Raw genomic sequence first — 22,079 nt, 5'->3', positions numbered from 1 at the left:
TTTTAGTAAAATGCACCCATTGTAAGAGATGCATGCGTTTTTCTGTTTAGTTTTAAACCGATAAATTCTTAAAGATACATTATTGGCATTATGGAAGATTAGATAGTTAAAAACTAGATAATGTAAAATTGATTCACTCTGAACCGAGATTTTAGCGATTGAATTTTCGGCCTAGCCTCGATCATCATTACTAAAGTCGGTACGATAAAAAAACATAGTCTCGATTATCCATTTCCTGATTAAATCATGAATGAAAGTTGAGCAGCAAATGGGACCCTAATCCAGTAAATATCGCAGACTTACGTTGTCATCGAGGGTTGATTATGGCCTGGATAAGTTAATTAATGTCTAATTAATAATTTAGATAACATTTCAGGCCTAATAAAGACCTGCAATAGGCAGATTTAGCTCTTGCATAATGTATGTTTAAATATGCCATCAGGAGAATAGTCGTCGCAAAAACACATTAAACCCACGATAGGATAATCTACAACCGGGATAGTTCCTTTAGGAACGTTCTCTGATCGGACGCTGTCACTAAAAGGAACTACAACTGGGAGTGAATTGAAATGAAATAAAAGTAAATAAATTGTTTTAATGGCATTTAGTAATTGGACAGGATGCTGTTCCAAGAAACGCCCCCGGTGTTGGCTGAGAAAGTTTATCTGGATTTTCCGGTGTGGTCCCCCCTTGTCAGTGGTACAGGATGCAGGGGCGTGGTGACCAATGATTTCGCATGAGGAACAAGATCTCGTGCACCCCCCCCCCCTCCACAAAAAAACCCCAATATTCATATGTGTGTCCGGCGGATGGGGGGGGGGAGGGGTCCCTCCCAGTGTCCCTCCCAGTGTCACCGAGTAATAATATTGAGCTGTATGAAACATGTCAAAACCCCCTAGGTCATAACCTTTATTTATTATTATTTAAAAATAAATATCTGAAAAATAAAATATTATTATTTAAAAAACAAATATGATGACCAACTAAGACAATTGACCACATAACATAACATAATCTGCTTTTACATAGCCTCAGTTATTGTAATCATTCAAGTGAAAAGCAATTATCTGATCAATCTCAACTGAAGTCATGGCGCTACAATTTAAAATCTCCTATACCAAACCTTATTCCCAGCACTCTGGAACGTTCATCTGACAACACTTGGTGGTGGGTCTCGCACTAACAATTATGCGAGTCTTGGAACAGGGCGTTCAGTTCCCTGCTGGGAATATCAGACCCCACAATCTGGCGGGCTCTCGAACATCTCCATCTGGATCACAGCAATGTCAAGACTGCACTCCTGTAATACTCACGCGGACAACCACCAAAAAACAACAGGAGATCCACAAGAAAGACTTTACAACTTGTGTGCAAACCATAAAAGGTATTGGGCACACCATCCAATGGAAATAATTTCACCCATATAATTGCAAATAAAATATAAAAATAATCGATTTTGTTGTGTACTTCACTTCACAAACCACAAAAACATAATTTTGAAATGATTTTAATATTATATAATATAAAAATGGGGGGTTTTGACCAGAGGGGGTTCTGACTTAGGGCGGTTTTGACCTGGGGGGGTTCTGACCTAGGTCAAAACCCCTAGGGGGTTCTGACCGGAGGGGGTTTTGACCGTATCCCAGAGTCGATATTGTATCGTATCTGATCCACGGTATATGTTTGTAACTGGTTGAGCGTTGTGATTATGATTATAATGTTAAAAACCGCATTGAAACCGCGTGATTTTTTGCCTATTGCGAGGGGGCGCAAAAACTCAAAACCATGACGCAAAGCTCGTCATTTCGTCCCTCTCACTTAGCCCTGGCAGGATGGAGGGCCTCATAAGGTATAGCTGTCTAGTCGTTTGGATAGTACGAAAAATCCAGGTCCCGTGTACACATTGGCGTGCACGTAAAAGATCCCTTGCCAGTTGGAATTCGATGTAAGAGTAGGCCGCAGGGCCGCTGTCAGGGGAAAATTCCCTCATGGCACACTGTATGGCGTATGCCCGTATTCATTAGCCCAGTCGGAGCAGAACAGCAGGACGTTAAACTTCATTTCATTTGTTCTATAGCCTACCTATGGAAGCCTATAACTTCCATACCTACCAGACAGTATATATTTTTAGATGGAATGATCACCCGAATAAACAAAACGAAAATAGAATCTGATTTGATTTAGATGATAAAATTAACAATTTGCGTCTTTCATATCCAATATTTAACAAACTGATACGGTTATATTTTGCAGAATTGATTGATTATCACGCCATGCTGTTATTTGTCTCACAATTACGTTATTTTATGATTATACACATTTTCTTGCAATAGTTTAGATATATAGGTTGCCAGACAACGAAACATGGGCCCATCAGCATCTTAGTCGTCCGGCATGTTTATAAGGTGGTCATTACTGACTTGGTTTACCTGGTTTCGATGATTTACAACAGGGAAGAGTAATGTGTATCTAAAAGAACCATCTGCCGCTCTACGGGCCAAATCCCTACCACATTGCATTGCATATACGGAAATGAACATTACCATAGGTTAGTCTCAAAATAATCAAAGTGTGGAGGATATTCAAATCCCATTCCATCAGCCGCTGTGACTCAGTGCGTAATACGATGGAACGCTGGTCTGGAGGTCCCGTGTTCGATCCCGGTGTTGACCGAGAAAGTTCATCGGGTTTTCCGGCATGGGTTCCAACGTATAGTGGTTCGGATGGGACGAAAACCCGAGGTCCCGTGTAGGTCGATGCACCGCAGGTACAAGTTCCATAGCGTGTCACACTGTATGGCGTATGACCGTCTACATTATCCCGGTCGCGGCAGAACAGTAGGACGTTAAACCTCATTTCATTTCAAATCTCATTCTCTTCTAATCATAGTTTACCCCCACCCCACCCCCTTATACAAACGTCAAAAAATGTATAATTAACAGCCAAGCTTGTTGAAAAGCAGTCTAGACAAGTGTTATATAAATACAACCAATAAAATAAAATAATAATAACGATCAATTCTTATGGTTATTATAAAATAGAAATTGTATTGATTTATTATTAAATAGTAACTGTACGTATTGATTTCATTGCTTTTATAGATTTTACCTGTATAAAAGTAGAAAAATATACAAGAACAATGACAGAAATAGATACGTAAATTGCCGGTTCGGTTTCATGTGAGTCCCATGTTCCAGAAACAGCACAATCCGGATACCCAGTAAAACTGTGACAGTACTGTAGTCGGTTTTCAAGAATCCTTTTTTTTCATAAACAATAATGCAAAGAATAATATAAAATGAAATGGGTGTGCTAAGAGTCAAATTTTGGCTTCCAACTGTCGCTGATCCTGTTACGTACTCGCCAACAAATGTACGGGATGGCCTTGAGATTTCGTCCCTCCGTCTTGCACTCCTGGCACGGAGGACTGCGAACTAAGACGGAAAATCCCTGCCCCATGTCGTTTCGGGACAAGAACAAAGCCCTCATGCATCTTGGCTAAATAATCTAAATACGTTCTCGGAATTAAATAGAGGCAAGCTGACAACAGTAACATCGTCATGCATGATCATTGACGGTGGCATCTAATCTGTTGACGAATCGGTGTACATATTCATCCGTTTATACATCAGACGTTGAACATTAATTGATCTGAACGTCATGGTGGATTTACATTACATCGTTCGTCGATAAGTCTAGACCTTTTCAAATGGACATGCAACTGGAAGGGATGATGGCATTAGAGATAAGTGGTATTTCGTCACGCGCGCACGTGAGGAGAGGTAACTCTGAGATAATAGCTAGCAACAGCTCGCGAGACGTTGATGGATTAGATTTGACCGTGTGATGACACACAAGTTTGCTGATTTTAAAAACGGTTAGTTAAATAACCCGCTACTATCAGTGGCTATTTAATGTGACATCTGAAAGAAGATCGATTTCTAGTTTTTATTATAAAGTTTATTTTCGTGTGTGATCCATACAAACTGAACAACAGATCCACTATACCCTGCAGAGAAGTGAAAAAAAGCTAGCTTCCATTTAATTTTCGAGCGATACTTACATACGTGATCGATATTGAATTGGTAGGAAAGGTTTAAAGGGCCAATCTCGATTTTATTTTGGAGAATAAAACTGCTTAAATTTGTTTTAAAAGCCCTTTATATCCTCTACCTTAGGGCCGAGAAACTAACTCAATATACGTGATACGTTTTCAAACAACTAATATACATCCAGCAATGGAGACCGGTGTCCCAAGCTGTATTATACGGTGTTTGGATAAATCCTAGATAAAAAAAACCTCATCTCTCAACCCTCCGTTTTTCGAGATAAGAGATGGTGCTATATAGTTCCACGTAGCAAACCCCAACGCGAATCACATCGGGCCTCAGTAAGCAAAATTGACAATATTTTTCATCAAAACAACGATTGATTATTGTTATTTATAATATTTCTGCCACATCCAACTACAATTAAGCATATAACCCTATTTAAAATCGTATTTAAAATCGAAGCGTTAAGCCGTTACCAGGAATGCCAAATTTAAACGGGAGATGTATGTCGGATAAAAACAACGCTTCATTAATTTAAACGCGAATATTTGAAGTCGGGCGATAGTTGTGCCACTACATTGGCCTCAGTAAGTTTAATAAGTCATAATAGAATAATAGTATCTTATTTTAATATGTTACATGCATTAATAAAGAAATTGAATTTGCCACTTGGAACTAAAGGCACCCAATCGTAGATAAAAACAAGCGCATCTGTATATCTCAACGTTTTTAGCTACGTTCGCGTAGCTAGATAAAACCAGAGTTTTAGTTTATAAAAATAACGTGTAGACCTCTAAAGGAACGGCAATAGATTATCAGGTCACCCAGCGAAAGAATTGACCCGAAATCTTTAAAGGGTTACGTGTCCGTCGATAAGCGATTTTGTCGTTCAGATCCAAACGACTCAATATTTTGGGCTGAAATTTTGAGACAAGGTAAATCCGCCATTCCTTAAATTTCATACATACACGGACTTTTATTTCCGAGACTCTGTTAAAATCAGGATGATCCCTTTAACTTTATTATTGCATGTATTTATAAATCGAATACCATCGATTTTTGATAAATTTTTCGTCGTCCGACATCTTTTAGAAGTACAGCATGTATGTATAAATGAAGGAAACGAATCAATCGTCATCACAATGCTTCGACCATTTTGAGATCAACATAAATATGGTAATTTTTATTTCTAGGGTTACGCCGTGTCTAATCTGGAAGGACCACGGGTTTTTTTCCTCTCATTCTATCGACATTTGCACACATGCCAGTCTCGAAGGCATATAGATTGGCAGGGAACTTAAAAAAAACCGTGAGCTTATGCTACCATTTGTAGGTTTTCGGAGGTGTGGGCTCTTCTCCGTGGTTGTGTTGTTTCAGTGTGGTGCAATGTGTTAAAAGTACCGAAATGATAGATTAGAAATACATTTCAGATTATTTGAGATTAATAAATTGTGATTTAGATTTAACCTCTTACATTATTCTCAATCTGATTAAAACACAGATCCTATTTCGTTTCGCTTTTTAAAGTTCTAAATTTCGTTTTACTTGTCTTTTCTACACTAGGATCTGGAGGAGTTGTTAAATAACCCGCGTCCTTGTTGACGTGAGGGATTAGCCAATGAAACGGTCTGTCACGGCTAGTTCTTGGCGTGCGGTGCATGGAACTGATAGTATCCCACAAGAAACATCGACGTTGAATGGTTAAACAAAATTTAATGTCTGAGGTCATAGTGTCAAAAATCGCCCGGATGACCCCTGACGCGACCTTCCACTACAACTGGTCAGATCCTCATGGGGAGATGCTAACTGTGGGCCGGTTCGGGAGGGTCGAGAATTTCCGGAGTCCAAAATGGCCGCCTTATATAAATGAGTATTTTGGTGAATATTAACTCTAACCCTTTTTAGAAGACTGAACTTGGATCCAATTTACCTTTTACCACTCTTACAAGGGTTAGGGTTAATGGAGTCTATCAAAAGGATGAAAAAACGAAAACAAAATATAGATCTGTCATTCAGTGTGCTGTGATATAAATGTCGGTTTTGCCAACTGTCAAGGGTTCATTTACTTGCACGCCAGTATGTTCACGGGAACGAACTCGGGTCTTCTTACTGTCCGAAGGATTAGTAGACACTGTTCCTTGTCGCGTCCTCTGTCCCGCACCACTGACACGGGAAAATTAGCCTGGAAAATTCAAAGGAATTTTCTTAGAGAATACTGAGTTCGAACCAGTAAGCTTCCGGTAAGTTAGCCGGGGCCACGGTGGCTCAGCAAGACGTTCCCGTAGTCGACCCCTGCGTTGGCCGAGAAAGTTGAGTAGTGAAGAACGGATGGGCTGGCAAGACACAGCGTATAGTCGTTCTGATGGGACAAAAAAAAACCGAGGTCCCGTGTACACACTGGCGTGCACGTAAAAAAGACCCCTTGACAGTTGGAATTCGATATAAGAGTAGGCCGTAGTGCCAACTAAATATTCGTCAAGGTCTCTGAGATGTAAATTATAAGGTTAGGACACGTGATTGTTGGCGAGATTGTAGGTTAGGATTAGGGTAAGCGTTAGGGCTAGGTCCAAAAGTAGGGTTGGGATTAGCGCTAGCCCTGTTTACATCTCGTGACCTTTGACCAAACTTGAAGTTGGCCTTATCAATTAGATGTAATCCACCTTTTAGTATTTTGTTGACGCTAAACCCCATTCATATCCTGATTGGCATGGTGCACTGTCACATGGCGACCGTACACAATCTTTACGGATACATTATTAATAGTTCATTTCCTTTTAGTTCCGTTTCGATTTAAGTTCACGTACACATGAAATGGAACTTAATGGCATGTTAGCACCAACCGGGCTATATTGCACCAAACAAGATCAAAAAAAAAAAGACAAAGACTAATATTATCAACAGACGTGACTAGTCTAGACGACTGTATGCATTTTAACATTTCTCAAATTTTACATCCAATTGTGATGGGGGTCAAATTGGGGTAACAGAAAATTGTTCAATTAGTAGAAATAAAAATAAACTTGTCAGAATTCCACAACCTGAGAAAGTAGTGAAATATTTGAACTTTGTGTCAAACGTGTAAATTATGAGTTGAGCTATTTCTCACAGAGATAAAAATGTTTAAATTTTGTTTTTCAAAATATGTCAAACAGCTGAGTTTTAATTAAAAAAACATCGTCACATCACCGTGGATGTTCTATGTGGGAGTACATGACAGAGTGTTTAATGCTCACTCAATGCAAGCTCCATATGGATTTGAAGCAAACATAGATAAATAATCCTTATAAATGGAAATAGATTAACATGCTACGTTTCAATACACATGCAGATATGGTTATCAAGCTTGATAACGATACCTGCATGTGTATTGAAAGCTTGATAACGATACCAGTATGTGTATTGAAAAGTAGCATATTGAAACGTAGCATGTTATTAAAATTCAGAAGTAGCTTGATAACGATACCTGTATGTGTAGTGAAAGGTACGTAGCATGTTAATAAAATTCAGAAGTAGTATATCCATATAAGTGTGTTAATTTTATAGATAAATGAGTTTGAATATGTTTTTAATCCAACTATATCATCAAGTCACACAATTTGTATGTGGGAAGGCATCTTACATAGGCGATAATTGGTGCTAATAGGAGCTAGTTAAAAACTTCTGTGACTGAAACACAACAGAAAAAGACAAGAAATGGAGCTCAACATCCAATCGTCATATAATAGGTTATTTTGGATTAACATATCGTTCAATTTTATTTCAATAATTCATGTGCGCGTATGGGTCTTTAGCTGTGGGAGGGAACCGGAGAACCTGCAGAAAAACCATGAGTTTGAACAGGCGACCCTAACCCTTGTCACATACAAGTGGAGATTCAAAAACACATCGCTTGACTCAATGACAGACCATGTGAATGCAATCTGATTAAAGTACAGATCTATATTTCCTTTCATTTTTTTGATACTTTCGGTGACCTACACTAGAGACCAGTGTCTCAAGGACTGACAAGGGAATCCCATGGCTAAGTGGGTAAGACGCTGGCTCGCTAGCCTGGATTGTCGGGTGTTCGATCCCTGCATTGGCCCAGAATGTTCATCCAGATTTTCCAGCGTGGTTTCCTCTTGTCAGTAATGCAGGACGGAGGGCCTGACAAGAACAGCTGTCTAGTCATTCGGATGGGACGAAAAACCAAGGTTCCGTGTACACATTGGCGTGCACATAAAAGATCCCTTGGCAGTTGGAATTCGATATAAGAGTAGGCCGTAGTGCCGCTGCCCGGGCAAAATTTCCCTCATAACACACTGTATGGCGTATGCCCGTCTTCATTAGCCCAGTTTAGGAGTAGGACGTTAAACCCCATTTCATTTTTGCAATGAAAAGTAATGGGGTTTAACGTCCTACTGTTCTGCGCCAACTGGGCTAATGAAGACTAATTCGAATGGAGAATTATATGAACACAAGGCTGGCAAGGAAAATCATCTAAGTCGTTCAAAAGGAACACAAGACGAAAAATGAGACTTTGCAGGTAGAATAATAATAATAACCCTCTATTTATATAGTGCAATAATAACTAAAACAGAAGTTTCTATTGCACCTTTTCAAGTTTTCTTTATTTAACTATGGAAATGCTTCTGTAAACAGGAATGTCTTTAGCTGAGATTTAAATGCATCTAAGGAGTCAATGGTTCTAATGTTGTAAGACAATAAATTCCATAATAGAGGAGCAGAGAACGAGAATGATCTTTTTGCGATTTCAAGATTCGCTGATGGTGATCAGATCTGGATATATTTTGGTGATGGATCATATAACACAGTAATATTTTGAACTTGATTCACTGTTGAACTGTGAGCCAAGGAAGATTTTTCAGTATCAGGGTGATGTGTTCTGGCTTTTTTGTACTTGTTAAAACTCTAGCGACAGCATTTTGGATTTGTGGAAGGTGTTGAATTTGATAATTTAGAAGCACCCTTGACAGTTGAAAATTAAATAAGAGCAATCTAAAATGACACATAAAACCTCCCCTGCATTTTACACCAGTAACTATAGAAATAGAAAATTTTAAAATGAGACAATAAACATCATTCAAAAGAACTGAGACAAATGAAATTGGGTTTAACATCCTAGTTTTCCCCACCAATTGGGATAATAAAGATGGGATTGACGTGAATCGATGTATCACGATTCACCTTCTCATGATATGCGTATTGAATCCCGAGATGATGAATTCATGTATCGCAATTCTTTTTTTTTAATGTTTTTTTGAAGCTCCGTTAAGTAACCTGTGACTCTTAATTATCCATGTCATACATTATGCATAGGTAAACAAACACTCTTAAATGGTTTTGGTCCTTATTTTGATCCACATCAATATCACGATATGAAACGGTTTTTTTCTTTGACATCGGCAGGACTAAAAATATCAATTATTCATTGTTCCTGTTGTTTTATTGGTAAATATTGACCTGGTTATGAATAGTGATACGTATCATAGCAACTGAATCGTAAAACGTATCGTGACTAATCCATTCCAAGTAATAGAACAATACATTGTATATCAGTTTTATCATTTTTTTTTATTATAATAAATATACATAAACTAAGATGGCTTCAATCTTTTGACTTTCTTTTTTCTTTGTGGTAACACTTTCTTTCCGACATTACCCTGAAATCAACAGTAAATAAAAATTAAATCTTAGCACATGGTACATTGACTACATTGACCGTCCCCAGTTGCTTGAGAAAATTAGAAACTTACACTGACTCAAACCATCCAAGTTATGTTAATAGCTCTCAATATTCGTATTTGTTCTTCATGGGGAGGGAGCCACTGCGGTTCAGTGAGTAGGACAATGGCTCGCAAACCTAAAGGCTCCATGTTCGATCCCAGCGTTGGCCAACAAAGCTCATCAGCATTTTCCGGCGTGCGGTCACACCACATGAAATCCACCTAAACAGTGGTTTGAAGACTAAAGGGAGATAACCATGCATGTTGTGAAAATAGAATTGACGAAATTTGAGCTAACAAGAAAACAAAGTTGTTCTTCCAATTGAATATAAGTGGTTTAATCAAAAACCAGAAACTAAAAATTCTTCCAAAGACTAAAGGGTACTAACTCTGTTTGACCGTCATAAAAGACTACATTTTTCTCTTTAGCAGTAATCAGATTGGGTTTGAACATTTTCTGAACCTTACGTGTCTGTTTACAATTAGCCCCGCTTGAGAACAGACAGAAAGCTAATTGACCGACACTAATCAACAATTTTAGTCGAAATTTGAGAAGTGTTTGTTCTCGTTCCATTTAATAAAATCAAACACAGGTATTTAGTCTTTGTGTTTATGAAAAATATAAAACAGATTAGAACCGCATAAAACAATAGTATACTTAATTTTTAATATGATGGCCATTCAGGGCAGAGGTCTATTCTCAATGTCGATAGTTCTCTGTGTACAGAATGCCAATATGTAATATACAATAACTTACATTAAGTGACTTAGTGAGTTTTATTGGTTTGGGTTTAATTGTGTGTTTAGGTTTATTATCCATGGCATCAAAATCATAATCAGACCCTGAACCATCTTTCATATCTTCTTCATTTTCTGTAAAAAAGAAAGAATTGCAATCTATCATATATCTGGTCAACTTTAACCTCAGCTTGGTGGGGGGTGGGAGTGGCGGTGGTTAAACATGCACACTTTAGAACATGTTAGTCCCAAATTGACCCAGTTTGATTGGAGTAGATTTTAAACTCCATCTCACTCGCACTCTCGGCTACATGATTATTCACACTCACACTCTGTAAGTTTTCATTATTACCTTAGTAAGGTCAGGAGGTTTATTTTGAATTTTATTTGTAATTCAGAACATATGAGTCACAAATTCAGATACGAATCTGGTTAAAATATTCCCTGGTATGCTGGTGCAAAATCATAGTTTAACGGTCAATATAACTTCTGGGTATAGAATTATAAGAAAAAAAACTATTCCTATAGAAATACAATGACATGTAGTTTAACCGTTTAACAAACTACTTTTCTGGACCGACTGAGCTAACGATGAAGGGCATATGCCATACAGTATGCTAATATAAAAATTTTGCCTGGCTAGCAGCACTACGACCTACTCTTATTTTAAATTCTGTCAAGGGTTCTTTTATGTGCACGCCATATTGGGCTACCGGAATAAACTATAACTATCACATAACAGTCATCATAACTTCCCCTTCTGGGTAAACAATTATAACAATCATAACTTCACCTTCTGGGTAAACAGTATAACAATCATAACATCACCTTCTGGGTAAACAATTATAACAATTATAACTTCACATTCTGGGTAAACAGTTATAACAATTATAACTTCACCCTCTGGGTAAACAGTATAACAGTTCAATATAGATATTTCTCGATATTAACTTCAAAGGCTAGCTGCTGTGTAAATTTACAAATACTTGAGTATTGTTTGTAAATTATAGCAGGTTGCACTTTAAATAATAAACTAAAAAATATAACTCTTTACCTTCTGGATATAAATCTGAGAAATTATCTTCTTCTGTATCTTTCTTACTGTCTGTTTCATGATCTGAATCTAATATACCCCCACCTCCACCAGTTAAATCACTAGAATTAGACATGTTATCATCATCATCTGGTCGCTGTTTCTTTAAATTACCAAAGGGACGAAATCTTTCACCGGCTTCTTGACATCTCTTCCCTAGCGATACAAAATAAATTGATATTATATAAAATTATTGCCTGTTATATCAGGGGTCACCAAACTACAGCCTGTGACGTCAGTTTGTTGCATGGGGGAAAAAAAACCGCATATCGTACACTGAGTCAGCAATGTCACGAGCTATGCTATAAATGTTCTAACTTGGTGACATTTTGGTAAGATTAAAATATTTTATTATTTTTATTATTTTGTGTGTATCATGCATTGTTAAATAAACAGAATGACTATCCTTATGTTTTGTGTACATTCAATGTATTCTGTATTCAGTGTATTGTATTGAACAAGATATTTATCTGACCCGTGCTTGACATTCTTTCAGTTATATCTAGCCCACTATGAAAAAAGTTTGGTGACCCCTGCCTTATATGTATAAAATGAAATGGGGTTTAACGTCCTACTTTTCTGCCCAACTGGGCTAATGAAGAGATGCACACGAAAATTTTGCCTAGACACCTTTCTAAGGCCTAAAATGCCTAACACTGGACTTGAATTGACCAAATGAAGTTTGAAGACTAAAGGGAGATAACCATGAGAGATGAACAATTTCCCCATTAACTATAATGTTAATTGTGGTCTTGTAGGCCTGCTTCAATTTTTCCAAAATTTTCATTGAGCTGAACAATTTCCTCGACAGCTTCTGCCTCTAAACCATGAATATTCACCAAAACCTGACAGAAAATGTCAAGACAAACCCTCCCCTTAAATTCTACACCAAAATGGCAACAAAAACAGCCATGCAAAAGGCGGGAGAGAGAAAGATTATTAAAGATACACTATGTAAGATTTAGCCATTCTTGCTATAATAGTTCGAAAGTAGATGATGTAAAATGAATAATTTGAAAATTTCATTCAAATTACTCATTTGCAAACAAAGATATTAGCCTTTGAAGGTTTGACAGACCTGTGCAATAACTTCAACCACCGCACTGGTTGATCGGAGCTATTTCTTTGTCCTCCATATTTGATTAAATCAAGGTATCGCTGAACCATTCTAATCTATTTAATATCGGAGAAATCTGATCCCATCGAGAGTTGATTAAGGCCTGGATCAGTTAATTAATGTCTAATTAATACTTTAGAAAACATTTCAGGCCTAAAGAAAGACCTGCAACAGGCAGATTTAGCTCTTGCATAATGCATGTTTAAGAGATTGAACTACATTTGTGGATCTCGAGATAGTGGGGTTTAATGGTAGTGTGCCTCCAGACCAGGCCATTCTCTTCAGAAGTTTCATTAACAAACATAACAAAACCATTTGCTTGTTTACTTACATTCTGCTAAAGCTCGTTTATATTTTCTGCCGGTAATATGTCGTTCTATATCTGCTGGTGTATCATTAACATGTGTCTGTGTCAAGGGACAATATAAATGTTTCCTAAAAAATACAAAAAAAAAAAGATTCCATAATTTATTCATGTCAAATTCTTGTAATATACTATTCAAAAAAAGTAGGGGATATTTGATTTTTAAGTGTTATTAAAGTCACCTAATGAAACTGACGAAGAAACAAATGACAAAATGAAATGAAGTTCACATTCATCGATTTATTCCAAATGATCGTTAGACTAAGTAAGGCACAGACTGACCATTATAAGGGTAAAATGATACCCGGGGTCAAACAGCAAAGTTACCACAGCATCACAACCAAATCAGTAACGGGTAAATCCTCCTCTGTTTGCCAAACAAGCATTGATCCGACGTGGCATACTCCTAATGAGACGTCTAAGGTCATTTTGGTCCAGATTGTCCCATTCCTGTTGCAACGCAGCAGCAAGTTCTTAGACATTGGCAGGACGTTGTTGACGTTGACGTAACCTCTGTCCAAGCATGTCCCAGACATGCTCGATGGGGGAGAGGTCGGGACTCAGTGCTGGCCAAGGTAATGTGGTGATGTTCTGTTGTTGGAGGTAACCTGTAACGATCCTGGCCCTGTGACATCTTGCGTTGTCATCCTGGAAGATGAAACGGCGGCCATGACGTCGTGCGAACGGCACAACATGGACTGCCAAGATGTTGTCCCGGTAGTACTGGCCTGTAACACGGCCTGCAACAACATGTAAAGCCGTTCTTCCAGCAACAGTGATGCCTCCCCACACCATAACAGAACCACCCCCAAATCGATCATGTCTGATGACGTTAACGTCTTGGAAGCGCTCGTTTCGACGACGCCACACCCTCCTACGTCTGTCCAAAAAATCAACAGTGAACCTTGACTCATCTGAAAACATCACATTGCTCCAGCGTCGATTATCCCAGTGTTGACGATCCCTACACCAACGACGTCTTGCCTGAATGTGATGATCTCTCAAACAAGGGATCACGCGAGGACGTCGGGCGCGAAGGTGACCCCTATGCAGTCGATTCCGAATCGTCTGGTCACTCACTCTCACACCAGTGTCTGTTTGAAGACGAGCGCTGATCTGATTTGCTCTGGACCATAGCCTGCTTATGACAGACTGAGAAACATTCATCGTCCGCGCCACAACCGCCTGTGTTGTGCCGATCTGTAGCATGCCAAGGGCACGTAACCTTTCATTTTGGGTAAGCCGACGCATATCAAAATTTGTTTTCTGGTCACTAAAACAATTAAACTGATGTTTCCACCCTGGAATTCAATGCCACAATGACTGTAACATTCAAAGTCAGAGTCATGCAAATCTTGGGTTGGACCCCCATGATGATCCCAAGCATCACCTGCATTCCATGCGGTAGCTATTGGTGCGCTTGGGCGTCACATGTAACTGGAAATGTTTCTTCTGTTAGGTTCTATAGTGACATTTTTCGTAGTCATTTGCATATTTTAGTATTATGCCCCCAAAATCAAATATCCCCTACTTTTTTTGAATAGTATATGTAATTATGTTATGTATAACGTATTGGAAAAGGCCAAGGCACAATAAAATGTTCACTTATGCAGAGACAGCAGCCATTGTGGAAATCTAACATTTTTATTAGTATTACTTTCATTTTGACTAAAACTGTCGAACTGATATAAACTGCCTTAAACCAGCCCTGGCAATTCGCCTTTGAATTCTGCAATTTGTGAATCTCGACAAATGTGGTCCCTGCTATGAAATATGACACAGGTCAAGGCAGAAGTAGTTACATATTTGAAATACCGTGGCTATACATGAACATATTTTGAAACACCAGCCTTGCAATAACCAATCTGATTAAAATACAGATCTATATTTCTTTTCGATTTTTTCTACTTTCGATAGCCTACACTACATGAAGATTGACAAGTTGTACACGAAGGTCGTGTCAGGGGTCGTACGAGCGGCTTTTGACCTTATGATGTCAGACATTGATTAATAAATCAGCGTTGATGTTTCTATTGGTTTACCCACAGTTCAGTGCATGACACGCCAAGAAGTCATCTTATCAGACCGTTCCATTGGCTTATCCCTCATTTCAACCAAAACGCTAGTAATATAACAACTCTTCCAGATCCTAGTGTAGTAAAGACAAGTAAAACCAAATTTTGAACTATAAAAAACTAAACGCAATATGATCTGTGTTTTAATCAGATTGTGCAATAACTTGCACATTTAGCACCTGAACAGGATACTTCTTGAAAATGAGTAATAAAAGTCATTGTAAAAAAGATCACTTTTCTCTACAGTATTCAGGGAACTAAAGTCGTCAGTATTTGCGCGCACCTTATCCTAAAAAGTTAAAAGATAAAAATAAATACTAAAACTCACAAATGAAATTTTTTGATACTAGGTACCAGATGTGTTTTATGTTCATCGTAATTATATTCTTTCTTCTGTCGTAATTTGTTGAATTTTTTACCACTGACGTAAGTAGTTATAGCAAGGGGAGTACATGTCATCTCATGACCAGATAGACTGCATTTTATCTGAAACAAATAATAACATGGGATCATTATGCTAGCAGAACATGGCAAGACTGCATTTTAATCTGAAACAAATAATAACATGAGATCATTCGGCTAGGTTCCAGATTCTGTTTTCAACTCATGATCAGAATTACCTAAATGAAATGGGGATTAACGTCCTACTTTTCTCAACCAGTCAAGATAATAAAGATGGGCATATGAGAGAATTTTGCTCTGACAGAGACTTTTTTGTCAATTCTTTATCAAATTCTAGAGTTCTTTTAAATTTCAATGAGTAGGCCGACATTTCGATTTTTGACTAGATGAATTTTTACCTCTTGCCAGGCAGTGAGGGAGAGAGAACTTGGATTTAACTTCAACTCGACACAAACTAGTTCATTTTAGATCTAACGTATGTTTCAATTTTAGTTCAATAATTCAAAGAAATAAGTTTAATTATGAACTTATGGGCTATATAGTATGAGGGTTCTATATTTGACAACATCAGTTTTACTCTACTCAGCTCAGACAATGCTTGTAGTGTTACATTATATTAGTTATGTATAAACAGCCATATTTACATATTCAAACTGACTTGTTCATCCCTATTGACGGCTGACGCCGACTGACAACGATTGAAACCAATGTTGCAGTATTTACAGTTACATCAACTCGACAACTGAATAAAAATTTTGATAACACAATGATTGAATGAAAATGGTGACTTTCAGATGCTTTTCATAATACACGAAGGGTAGTTTAGAAATCCAAAACATGCCAATAACGTATTTAAGAAATAAATACCTTTTTGCTATCTTTATCGATCTTTAGTTCTTTATATTTCTTCAATAATTTGACAACTTCTGAATCAAGATTTTCCACGTGTTCTTGTGAAGAAGCCATTTTTAATGTTTACAATTTTCACTTCCGGTTAGACTCGATTGTCATTCATAACATTTTCAATAGGCCAGGATAATCCGGATTATAAGTCACTTCCGTTTCCCCTAGAAACATGTAAACCAAAATGGCTGGCTTATGATGCTAAAATATTGAATGGCGAAAATTTTAGGTTTGTTTTGAATAAATAGGCTAAATATTTATATTATTTCTTATGATGTTTAGATCATCTTTTAATACCAAATGTTTGTGATGTAAAATTATTGTATATACTTTATAAACTAAACGTTATATTGCCAATATTGATATGTTCTGGTCTGTCAGTTTCAGTTGTGACAATAATTTTGGTACTTTTGTAGTAAGAAATGAAAATGAAATGAAATGGGGTTTAACGTCCTACTGTTCTGCTCTTATACTTGGCTAGCCTAATGAAGACTGGCTAATGAGGGCCATTTTGCTCTGGCAGCAGCACTATCGCCTACTCTTATAGGCTATCGAATTCCAACTCAGCGACAACTGCCAGGGGATCTTTTACGTGCATTCCAATATATACACGGGACCTCGGTTTTAGTCCCATCCGTACGACTAGACAGCTGTCCCTGTCAGGCCCTCTGTCCTGCATCACTGACAAGGGGGAACCACGCCGGACAATCTAGATGAACTTTCTTGGCCAATGCAGGGATTGAACACCCGACCTCCAGGCTAGCGAGCCAGCATCTTGCCCACTTAGCCATGTGATCCCCATTTTGTAGTAAGATTACTAAACATTCTGGGTATATTGACATAGCTTAGTCCAAAACCAATGTCTTTATGCACGCTGTGACAAAACATGTACATCTAGTAGACAGAACGTTCGTTTCATTGTCTTGGGCTCTGACCTACATCATTCATAGATATTTTAAATGATAATGCTGTAGGCACTGTAGCCTGTACGGTAGCCTACATCCCATTCCCACTATCTTTTGTTGAAAACATTTAGCCCATTTTCCTTCTCTACTCTTTTTGAATTTGAGTATTTTTGATTCTATTCTGATCATTTTTAAAGGGGTAAACAGCAATGATTACTGAACTGATGTAAATATATTGGCTGATATCCAAAATATAAAGACTACGAGGAACCAGGAATACATTTTGTTATCATCATGAGTGGCAATTCAACAATAGTGGTGCCGACCCCTAATCCCCAACCAAGATCTGGGTCAGGAACACCAAGATCAACAGTGGCTGTAAGAGATCGTAAGTATTTGATTGTTTCACTAATTCCTGGGAGCAACACTGGCTCAGTATGTAGGGTGCTGGCTCACCAATCAGTTGGAACTCCAGGCTTTCAGCATGGTTTTCACTTGTCAGTGGTGCAGACAGAAAAGCCTAGCATTGAACATCATCTAGTTGTTCGGATAAGACAAAAACTGAGGTGCTGTACATGTTGGCTTGCACGTAAAAGAACTCTTGACAGTTTGAATTTGTTGAAGAATCAGCAGAATAGCTGCTGTCCAGGTAAATTCCCTCATAACGTGCTACATGGTATATACCTGTCTTGATTAGACGGGTTTGTGTAGAGAGGTAGTACATTAAATCTCATTTCATTAATTTCATTATCACTTAATCAGCTGGGATTTTAAATTATGACATTATTTATGTACTCTACTGAATGTGGCTGACGAGTGGTGAGACATCCCATCATCATTTAATATGGCCCATATGTGTTACAGATAGAATTGTCTATTACATGTCAATGAAGTTCATTAAATGTTGTGGTTTTTTTAACATTTTATGAATAAAGTATCTTTTTTAAAATTCTGTATTTCAGCCTATCTTCCAGAGATCCGTTCTAGTGACAATATGATCGATAGAACCAAACCGTTACCAACATCATTACAGAGTGATTTCTTACCAGAAGACATTTTGTTTGTTTTAACCCAGCCACCACCAGCTAAAGACAAACTCGGACCTGCTCCTAAATTACGAAATTTAAATACATCATCAGTAAGATTTTTACTGTAATACTTGTAGGTAGATGTATGCATTTGGTAATCTTCTTGTTGATGATATTCTTGGGCAGTGCTCTTAGCCTAAGGGTCAGCCAATTCGAGTTAGATCAACATGAACCAGGTGACTCCGATTCATGATGTCATCTTGGAATTGTGATGTCATATCAGAAATCGAATTCCGTCAATCAATACTCAAATTATTCCAAGTTTTATGCCAGTCACAGTCAAATGATCTTAGTGGGCTTTGTTTATTTTGTGGACTGTCTCACCAACATGGATTATACTAATGGATTTTTTTTCTTATCATTTGTTGACCTTTTATCTTTTTAGGTTCAGTCACGACCAGCTCCAGCCAATGTGTGGAATCATAAAAGACGAGAAAAGTTTAAACATTTAACAGAAAATACAACATGTGTTTGTGGAGCTGGCAGGTAAATAATACAAGTCTTAAAGCAATAATTAAAACATTATTAATTCTATATCTTTTGCTTAATAGGTCGTCACTATCATACAATCATAGGAATCATTCTACCACTTTAAATAATAAGACTGGATATAATAGATTTGGTGTTCAGTTTCATATTCTTATGTACCTGTTAAATGTAAAAGGAAACTGGCACTATTTTTCATATGCATTATCCTTTACAATCATAGAAATCATTCTAGCACTTCGGATGGTTTTGAACGGTTCAAATGGTAAAGGATCATACCTGGAAATATCATTAGTGATTATAGTTGTACTTGCCAAAATTTAGGGCACTAATGAACTTGTCCCCTAACATTTTGAACTTTTTGCCAGATATGTATTAAAAATATTATTAAAATACTGATCAAAATTTGTGCTGGACAAAATGTCTGGCACCAGAGAGATTGTCTCTGACGAAGCTTGAATTTGTGCCTGACATTGTCTGTGACAGGTGCCTTATTTCCTTGGTTGTAAAAGGTAAACACAGAAACGTTGGAGGCAGCATCTGTTTGAAGTATAAAACTTAAAACAATTACCCAAGCTGTATATTGACATGGCATAAGAATTCTGAGGGGTCATGTAAGATCACAAGGTCTTTTGTTGAGTCAGGTGGTGTGGTTTCGATTCCCTGCTTGTACATGATAAGGAGCACAGTCGCCTGTCCAACCTCGTGGATTTTCTCCGGGTTCTCCTGTGTCCTCCAACAGCTAAAGACACAACGCTCAAGCAAATTATTGAAATAATATTGAACCATAATATGTTAGTCCCTAAATGACCCAGTTTGTGTTGAGTGTATGTTAAACTTTATTTCGCTCTTTCTCTCACAAGAATCCATGTAAAATCAAAGTAGAAACAGGAAGTATAAAGATCTGAAGTTTTAAATTGTATATAATTGATGATAATCTTTATAATCATTTCAGAGATATCTCATTCTTATACGATGTTCCACTACCAGAACCAATCATAGAAAATCCAGAAAAATTAGACGGTAGCATTATTAGAAATGATTTTGATGAAAAACCAAAACATGTGAGTAAAATATGATATAGTAATGTTCATGTAATACAGTATTTTACTTCTCAGTTGATGATATCAAATTTTTGTGGTCATTTTACATTGAGCAAAAATTATCAGTATTAGGAGAAGTGATTTTACTTAATGTTTGCACACGGAAATTGTCCCCATGCTTCTTGGGGTGTCACTCTTTGAAAAGAGTCCAAGGTGCCACCAATTCATGTATAATTGACATGAAACTTGTCATGCTTGTCCATTAGACAATTGTGCATTAGACAATTGTGCATTAGACGATTGTGCCGATGATGTGATGTTCAGTTCTTGGTCCATATAGTACTATGAGACTAGATATTTAAAAAACAAACTTGTTATATTGTAGCCACTACAGTTACCAGATACACTAGTACCGGATGAATATCACATTGTTAAAAATAGAGGTGTTATGGGTATCGAGTTCCATGAAGAGTGAGTAGATATAATCTTATAGTTTGTTGACACAGTTATTGTTATGTTGGGTGGTCTAATTCCTTGACTCAGTTATTGTTATATATATTGTGGTCTAAGTCCTTCATGTTATATTGGATTGTCTTGAGGTACAATAACCTTGGTGTTGGTGTAAAATAAATAGAATGGGGTTTAAAGTCCTACTGTTCTCTATGATGATGGACGTATGACACACAGTGTGCTATAAGGGAAATATTACCTCACCTGCGTCGTTTCCATCTAGCAATTCAACGGTCAAGTTTTCTTTTATGTGCAAGCCAACATGAACACAGACCTCAATATTTCGTCTCATCCAAATGACTAAATTCTCTGTTCTGCAACTTTGACGAGAGGAAACCACTACAGGCTAAAAATTCTTGGGGAGCTTTCTCGGTCATCATCCTTTAACTGTTCATATCATCTACCAATATAATATTCAGAATCTAACTAGACAGCTTACAAGCTGTTTGTTTTTCAAAGAGTGCAGTACCTGAATCATTTAGACATATGACTAAAGATATATTGAAATAGATCTATGCTTATAACATGGTTTCATATATTTCAGTAAATACAGTACACATATTGAAGATCATGAAAAACATTTAATGGTATTTCCTTCCATGTAAGTAGAATTTAGTCACAGCAGTACTTTATTTGTTTGGTTTTTTTTTTGCATTTCCTATTAATTCAATTGATCTGTTACTCAGACTCTTATTTAAGTCATATTTGCCAGTTTTTACTGAGTGGGACTGAAAACGAAAGCCCTGGTGTGTATCATTGTCAAACAAGCCAGCCCCACCGATGATATTTAATCCAACTGAATATAAGCCAAGAGATTATCTATCATTCATATTTTGATTTTGTTTTCTTAATTAAATGTTAGATAATCCATTCAAGAATTCAAGTACTTTTTAGCATGATTTAAGCCATGAAAATGTTTATATTTTCAAAAAAATACTTATGATATCCATTATTTTATTGACTACCAGGAAACCAACCAGTCGTTATGAAGTTCTACAGTTGAAGAAAGTACTGGACGATCTACTAGAGAAAGTTGGGGCTAATGATGTAGATGTGGACGTCAGGGGACCTACACAGGTATTCATTGATCTTTGTATTTAATCATTATAAATTTTTTAGCATAACAAAACAGCTGACTTTTGGTGAAACCTATCTTGAATTCTTTTTTTTTTCAAAACAAAATGATACTTAATTACGTGTTTTCCAGCATTCGTCAACCTATGCAAAAGTTCTGTGGGACCTAGTGACCTACCCTTTTCTAATATAGCCTAGAATAGCGATGGGCACAGTAAGGTGCTAACCATATTGACCATTAGCGAATTGTCATTATGCAGGGCCTGATCGATGAGTCATGTCCTATAATAGAAATGACCATAGGAAGCAGGTGGCCATGTTTTTAGTATACATGCAAATATTTGTTTACATTGTGGTGCTATCCCCATTCAGTGTCTAGTTGCTTGTTGCATTCTCTCTCCTGTTCTTACGGATAGTTTGTGTGTGATGGCAACTTGACAAAACCTGCTGGAAACCACTATTAGAGATGTTCAGATATCATACATATGTCAATGAATTCATCA

The 22,079-nt window shown here is 37.3% G+C and overlaps 2 protein-coding genes across 2 annotated transcripts in view; one reads left to right on the top strand and one right to left on the bottom strand.

The window, feature by feature from the left end:
• Positions 1-9,567: 9,567 nt before the first annotated feature.
• On the bottom strand, positions 9,568-16,572 carry LOC126827214 (surfeit locus protein 2). Its single transcript, XM_050556457.2, has 6 exons — positions 16,435-16,572; positions 15,494-15,651; positions 13,058-13,161; positions 11,571-11,765; positions 10,536-10,651; positions 9,568-9,715 (listed from the first exon to the last, which is right to left on the bottom strand). The coding sequence occupies exons 1-6, from the start codon at positions 16,531-16,533 to the stop codon at positions 9,650-9,652; spliced, it is 738 nt and encodes a 245-aa protein (XP_050412414.1). The 5' UTR covers positions 16,534-16,572; the 3' UTR covers positions 9,568-9,649.
• A 70-nt stretch (positions 16,573-16,642) lies between these two features.
• LOC126822002 (axonemal dynein light chain domain-containing protein 1) overlaps positions 16,643-22,079 on the top strand; it is a 28,112-nt gene continuing 22,675 nt past the window's right edge. The window contains exons 1-8 of the mRNA XM_050550718.2: positions 16,643-16,699; positions 17,573-17,763; positions 18,338-18,513; positions 18,849-18,949; positions 19,905-20,013; positions 20,378-20,463; positions 21,047-21,103; positions 21,471-21,579. Of these exons, the coding sequence (XP_050406675.1) occupies positions 17,670-17,763; positions 18,338-18,513; positions 18,849-18,949; positions 19,905-20,013; positions 20,378-20,463; positions 21,047-21,103; positions 21,471-21,579 (732 nt within the window). The 5' untranslated portion in view covers positions 16,643-16,699; positions 17,573-17,669. The remainder of the gene's footprint in view (positions 16,700-17,572; positions 17,764-18,337; positions 18,514-18,848; positions 18,950-19,904; positions 20,014-20,377; positions 20,464-21,046; positions 21,104-21,470; positions 21,580-22,079) is intronic.

This window comes from Patella vulgata, chromosome 1, assembly GCF_932274485.2.
Source record: "Patella vulgata chromosome 1, xgPatVulg1.2, whole genome shotgun sequence".
Lineage (NCBI taxonomy): Eukaryota > Metazoa > Mollusca > Gastropoda > Patellidae > Patella > Patella vulgata.
This window is presented reverse-complemented; position numbering and strand designations above follow the sequence as displayed.

Coding starts and splice junctions, on each gene's coding strand:
- LOC126827214 (XM_050556457.2), bottom strand. CDS start 16,533: ATGGCTTCTTCACAAGAACACGTGGAAAATCTTGATTCAGAAGTTGTC. Junction 11,766..13,057: donor TAAACGAGCTTTAGCAGAAT/GTAAGTAAACAA, acceptor TTGTATCGCTAG/GGAAGAGATGTCAAGAAGCC. Junction 10,652..11,570: donor CTCAGATTTATATCCAGAAG/GTAAAGAGTTAT, acceptor TCTTTTTTACAG/AAAATGAAGAAGATATGAAA.